The sequence below is a fragment of the Otolemur garnettii genome, unplaced genomic scaffold (genome assembly GCF_000181295.1).
Source record: "Otolemur garnettii isolate 467f Iridium unplaced genomic scaffold, OtoGar3 scaffold00018, whole genome shotgun sequence".
Lineage (NCBI taxonomy): Eukaryota > Metazoa > Chordata > Mammalia > Primates > Galagidae > Otolemur > Otolemur garnettii.
In genome coordinates, this window is record NW_003852413.1 from 4,835,002 (window position 1) to 4,841,363 (window position 6,362).

Consider the following 6,362-nt stretch of genomic DNA (forward strand, 5'->3'; position numbering starts at 1 on the left):
ATGTGTTCAAGCTGGGGAAAGTCTCCAAATTCTGAAAGTGAGGAGGGACAATGTACTCACGGGGCCCCCTTAAGTCTACGGAAGGAGGTCTCTAAGGATATCTTCAATGACATACCAAAACAGACAACTACAGAAATGCAGCTTCAAGTTTACACCTCACCTTTATCGTGATGATGCCAGCCGCCCGCGTAGTAGTCCTGAAGGACCTGGGGAGGGTTCCAGGTGTCAAGAATGTAGTCTACCTGGTGCTGCTTCCGCCAAGTTAAAGACTGACACATGATTTCTCTGGCTTTATCAATATTAAAATCACGAGCACGCAGGAACCGGAGAATATGCTCATCTTTTGGAATCTATTAAGAGAAAAAGATGTTTCTGAGCAATATTAAAAGTTACTAAGGGAAAACACCAAGTTGCTAGGAGAATAAGACTGTAAAACTCCCACTTCTTACCAACAGTGAGCTGCTTTATGCTATTCAAAATGAGCTATCACCAGAAAAATGTTCCTTAACACTTCAGAAAATCACTGTTATTAGTCGGAATAATCTTTACAGTATTCCATTCTGGTTTCAGCAAAGTAGAGCAAACGCATACATAATTTATTAAGCAAACCTTTCAATTCTATGAACTATTATAAATTTGTGAACTGTTATGATCTGTGCACTCTCCTGTATATGCATCACTTAATGTAACGACTCAAATGAAAAGTCAGAGTCTAGAAGCTGACTGGCTTCAGTGGCAGATGGTGCTAAAGCACGGGGCCTCTTCACTCACAAAGGACCACAGTTACAAGGAAGTGGTTACAAATGCAGGTTCTAGAACCAAAAGGCCTGGTTCAAATCCTGACCCACCACTTGCTAGTTATGAGATCTTGGGTGGATCACTTCTCTGTGCCCCAGTTTCCTCTTGTGTAAAACAGAGATGAGGAAAACTGCACCTAGAGCTGTTAAGAAGATTAAATAAAGAGCTTAAAACGGGATCTAGTACGTGGCACACAACACATGGTAGCTATTATCATTATGGTTATTTTCTGCATGACTAGAATTAAACAGTATAGTTATTTGGTCTCTAGCAACCAGGACTGACAAAACTAGAGATTAGGCCAGCAACATGCACTGGTAACTTGCTAGACGTGCAAACCAGCCTCTGCTTGCTACTTATTATAAATCTAATTCCTCATGAGGCTAAAATGTCATCAAAAACTTCCAAATTCCTCTGGGAGACCAAGGCGGGTGGACTGCCTGAGCTATCAAGTTCAAGACCAGCATGAGGCAGAGCAAGACCTCATCTCCAAAACACAGCTGGCCATGGTAGTGGTGCCTGTAGCCCCAGCTACTCAGGAGGCTGAGACCAGAGAATCACTTAAGCCAAGAGTTTGAGGTTGCTGTGAGCTCTGACACCATAGCACTCTATTAAGGGTGACAAAGTGAGACTCTGTCTCAAAAACAAAAACACAAACTCTCCAAATTCAAGCTTAAATACTTCTAATCTCAGAACTCCTTTTAAACCTCTAAAATTTAAATGTATGAATACTTGGAAGACACTATTGTTTTGTAATCTGACCTTTAATCTAGATCACTCTATCCCTATAAAGTCTAAAATTATAGTTAATTAATTTTGGAAGGGTATGTATTACAACTTGCCACCAAGGACTCAGAAGCCAAACACAAGATACACATTCAGTAATTTTGAGATCAGAAGAACATTTCCAATATGTCAATCAAGAATATTTGCTCTTGGCAACTACGGACAGGGTGAGAGAGTCTACAGCTTCATGCAGACTGTACCCCGGGTGCCGGTGCCAGCACTCACCTTGCCCTTGTGGGTCTCCTGGAGCCACTGGCGAAGCCTGATGAGGCAGCTTTCCTGCAGCGGGGTCAAATCGCCCAGGTACCTCTTGATGTAGTCTGCATCCAGTTTGTCTGGACACAAGCAACAGGACATATTTACAACACAGTACACTGAGCTTCAGGGTTCTGAAGTCTTGCTGCTCAGTGAGGTTAACATGGTCTTAGAGGTGAAGGAGACTGTAGGGACAGCAGGGTTAAACCAGACACCCTGGAGCAGTGCAGTGATAAGTCTTTAAATTCAATCACTGACTGACCACAGGTGAACTTTCTGATTCAGTTACCCTTCCCTGATCACCTGCTTGCCAAGAGTCAACACTGGACAGTGTTCTGGACACGCCAGAACAATGGTCATAACAGATATTTAGTGACTATTTAATTCCAAGTTATACAAAGAGTCCCTACATAACATATATATATAGAGAGAGAGAGAGATTTTAAAAACTGAACTTAACCCTATTTTGAATATAAGAAATCTCTTTCGTGATAAGGTAACAAAGTGGAAGAATGAGATAGCAAAATAAATACAACCAAAAGAATTCAAAAGGTGAAAAATAAACTGTATTCTAAACCATCTGCCCACACCCACCACCTGTTGAAAGCTAACAAATGGCAGAGTTCTGCCGCAGAGAAGGACGTACAGAAATATAAATCTTAACAAAACCTCTAAGTGGCAGAATTTTCTTGTGTTTTCATATTTTCCTATGTTTTCTGAACTCTTATACAATGGCCATTACCCTATACTTTAAAATACAAAGGGTTTTTTTGTGTATGTGTGTTTAACACACACAACAGGCAGCACTGAGGCTAAACGCAGACCGTGGAGCCAGGCCACTGCCTACCCGACTCGAGGCTCATGACTCAAGTTCTCTGGGTCTCAGTCAGCCTGCATATAACATGAGAAACTTAACTATTTCCACCTACAAGGACCCGTCAGTAGCTGAGTAAAGAGAACGGTACCTGGCACACAGTAAGCATACAAAATGCAAGATGATGTTATCTTTGTGCTGAGAGGACTGTTGCCTCACATTCACTGAAGGTACCTTCACCTAACATAAATGAAAAAGAATAATTTTGGGGTCTCAATAAAAGAATAACTTGATGTCACTTCCTGCCTATTAAAAAAAACTCCAAAAAACTAAGAAGAGTACATTACATAAGCTAAAGGACAAGTGCCAGATCTTGTTTTCACATGACATCTAACATCCCAAGGAGGCAGGAAGAGATGGAGTAAGCAGAGGGAAAATGCTCTCTCTGTGTCAGTGCCCTCGTCTTACTCTCAGAACCAAGTGCCTTTCAGACCTACCGTCAGGGGTCCCCACCACGGGCTCAGGTGCCCCGCCTGGGCTGCCGAGGGCCTCGCTGCTCAGCCCTTCCTGGAGAGCAGCGTCTGGGATGACGATGGCTGTGGCCACGGCTTGTTTCTTGCACGATGACAAAGATGACTCTGCAGAGGGTGTGATGGAAGGTGGAGTCCAGCGAGGCACGAAGGTTATGCCTTCCTCCTCCAGCTGACGAAGGTAGTATTCAATGATTTCTTTTCCCTTTAAAACAAAACCCATTTTGAAAGTGAATATGTATATATTCAATATTCAAATGATTTAACCCTCACAAGTTTTTAAAATACTAATAAAACTGAATTGTTAAAAAGAAAAAGAAAAAAAGCCAAATGTCTCTGCATTTTTGGTTTTAACTGTTTGACTTCTCGTAGGTTTAGGAAATAATATGTAAAGAGATGGAAATTTTTATAAGACTATTTTAAAACACTAATTTACCATACTTAAACTCAACATACATAGTATGCTTTGCCAGCCCTAATTTCTATACAGTACCCTGAAAATAAAACAAGCCTTCAAAATCCTACATGACACATTTCAAAACCACAATTCCATAGTAACTGGTGAGCAACAGCACACAAATGAGGAGGAAGGATCTTCCACGGAAGATGAAACTAATAGTCCAAGGGCTGGGGACCCCTGGGAGCCTGTCTGGTGAGAATCCCTCAGTGTAATGGTATCCCTCGCCAGCAGAGCCTGGGTGGGAGCTGGCAACTGCTGTGCTGCCACCCAACTTCCACTTTCCCGGGCAACTCCAGCGGAGAACTGTGGCCTGCAGCCACACGTTCCTCCCTCAGCAACTAGCAACCTGGACCTGTCACCTGAAGATGAGACACGGGGCAGGGCCCAAGCATCTCCTTTAAGTAGGGGCTGACTCCTCCTCCCAGTCTTCCAAAATGACTGCCAACCCCGATCATCTCAGAGAATCCCAAGATCAACTCACTTTCTTAATATTGCTGGTATATTGTTTCATTGCAATTTTTTCCACAGTACTTTCAAAACCAAAGAAAGATTTAATATCTAAGCTTGCAGACTGCTCAAAACAGGTCCAATCTTCATTTTCAGGGTGAACCTGCAGAGAGAGAGAAAGCGTTCCCACCAACTATACTGACAACTGAGTTATCACCTGTCAGCTCCTCAGTTAACTGGTAACCAGAAGAAACACTCTTTTAATAAAAATGTTACTACCATAAAAATAGCAGATGAAAAAAATTATACAGTAAGGTTCAAAATCATGAAAATAAACCAATAATTTTTCCAAAATATTCTAAAAATGACCATAAAAGGAGAGCTTCATTTTCATTCTTGGTTCATTCATGCACTCAACACACTTGTGCTGTGTCCTCCATTACAAACAGAAAAACCCTTTGTCTCTGATGGGGAGCCAGACAACAAAGCAGAAGCATTACAGGCAGGAGAACGACATGACTGTTGGAAGGGAAGTGCTAGGCAAAAAGCAAAGCTGGAGCAGGATTACAAGGACCAGGGTGGGGCAGCAGGCTGCAGAACTGACCAGAGCAGCAGGGCTGGCTTCAGGAAGGCGGGCAGACAGAGATCTGGGCAGAGCAATTCTGGCATCACCACTCAGAGCCAAGCCCCTGGGGGAGGCCTGTCTCATGGCCAGGGTACAGCAGGAAGGCCAGCAGGCCTGGGCACACCAAAGGACGGACAGAAGAGATGTGATCAAGAGAGAACGCAGAGGGGCATGAGCCACGGAAGGACTCCGGGCTTTTCCTCTGAGTGCACTGTGGAAAAGTTACAGGGTTTTGAAGTGATGTGATCTGACATACTTTAAATGATCACTTTGGATTCAGTGCTGAGGATACCCTGCAGGGGGGACAAGAGCAGAAGCACGAAGACCTGGCAGGACTTACTCTAACAATTTGGAAAGAAGATCTTGAAGCAGGGTAGAAAGCAGTGAAGACGCTAAGACAGATGACACTGCCGGCTCTAATCTTAAAGGCGCACAGCACCTTGGTCCTTCAGTATGTATTTCTAACCCTCAAGTATTACAGTGGGACCAGAAAAGAAGTGGCATGTGAAAGTAACAGTTAAAAACAAATCAAGGCCTCACTTGGCTGCCTTAATTGCCACAATTGTGTAACCCACTCTGCAGGACACTGCACCTCTTAACCTACTGCTCTCACTCATCAGAAAGGAATAACAATATCCATGAAGAACAGCCCTCTAACACAAAGGGGTGTGCTATTTAGAACAGCGCCTGTCCACGCCATCTTGCCATCCTCTGCTAGACGATGGATTACTCACGGTGTAGCAGCAATGCTCGTTAATGATGACTCGATTGGAAAACGTTTCATTGTGGGCCTCAATATGCAAAGTGCGTTCCCGAGAATTCAGTGAGTTTTTCTGGACAAAATAAACATAATCAACTCCGGCAATCTTTAAAGACATAAAGAGAAAAAGGATTTATTAATAATATTCAACTGCACCAGCAGCTGTAAGCATAACATTCTATCTTTTGGGACACGGCCTTCGAAGAGGTCCTTTTTAGTCACCTTCTTCAGCAGTCTGGGTGCATCTATGTCCAGTTTGCAGCGCCTTTCAATGACGTGAATGGCCCCATCTTCACTCTTGAATTCGTTCACAGTGTCACTGTCCACAAACATTGGAATCAAAGGACATGTAGGGAACCTCCTTTCGTAGGCCTATGAATTAAAAACAAATACAAAAAAAGAGGAAGTGAACAAGATGCCATCAGCCTGCTGATACTCTCCCTGGAACAAGAGCATCTCTCGATAAATGTCAACAGAGGCATCACAATTCTCTGTGTCTTAAGCTTTCATTGAAAAAGAAAAAGCCTTGGGAGGCAAAGGCGGGTAGATTACCTGAGCTGAGGAGTTTGAGATCAGCCTGAGCAACAGCAAGACCCCCATTCTTCTAAAAATAGAAAAAAACACCTGGTTTTTGGAGGGTATTTATAGTTCCAGCTATTTGGGAGGCTGAGCCAAGAGGATCACTTGGCCCCAAGAGTTGAGCCATGATGCCACAGGACTCTACCAGGAACGACAGAGTGAGACTCTGTCTCAAAAAGAAAATAAAAAGAAAAACACATTCAACACTCATGATTTGGAAGACTCACCTACTGAAGTTATCAATTCTTCCCACTTGAATACACAGGTTTAACATAACTCCCACCCAAATCCCAGCAAGATTCTTCTCT

General features: G+C 43.1%; 1 protein-coding gene across 1 annotated transcript in view; it reads right to left on the reverse strand.

Moving 5' to 3' along the window:
* Nucleotides 1-6,362, reverse strand: part of SEC14L1 (SEC14 like lipid binding 1) — a 57,447-nt gene that overhangs the window by 13,233 nt on the left and 37,852 nt on the right. Inside the window, exons 3-8 of the mRNA XM_012803211.2 lie at nucleotides 5,698-5,847; nucleotides 5,450-5,581; nucleotides 4,125-4,253; nucleotides 3,151-3,388; nucleotides 1,810-1,919; nucleotides 161-350 (exon numbers count right to left, since the gene is read on the reverse strand). Of these exons, the coding sequence (XP_012658665.2) occupies nucleotides 161-350; nucleotides 1,810-1,919; nucleotides 3,151-3,388; nucleotides 4,125-4,253; nucleotides 5,450-5,581; nucleotides 5,698-5,847 (949 nt within the window). The remainder of the gene's footprint in view (nucleotides 1-160; nucleotides 351-1,809; nucleotides 1,920-3,150; nucleotides 3,389-4,124; nucleotides 4,254-5,449; nucleotides 5,582-5,697; nucleotides 5,848-6,362) is intronic.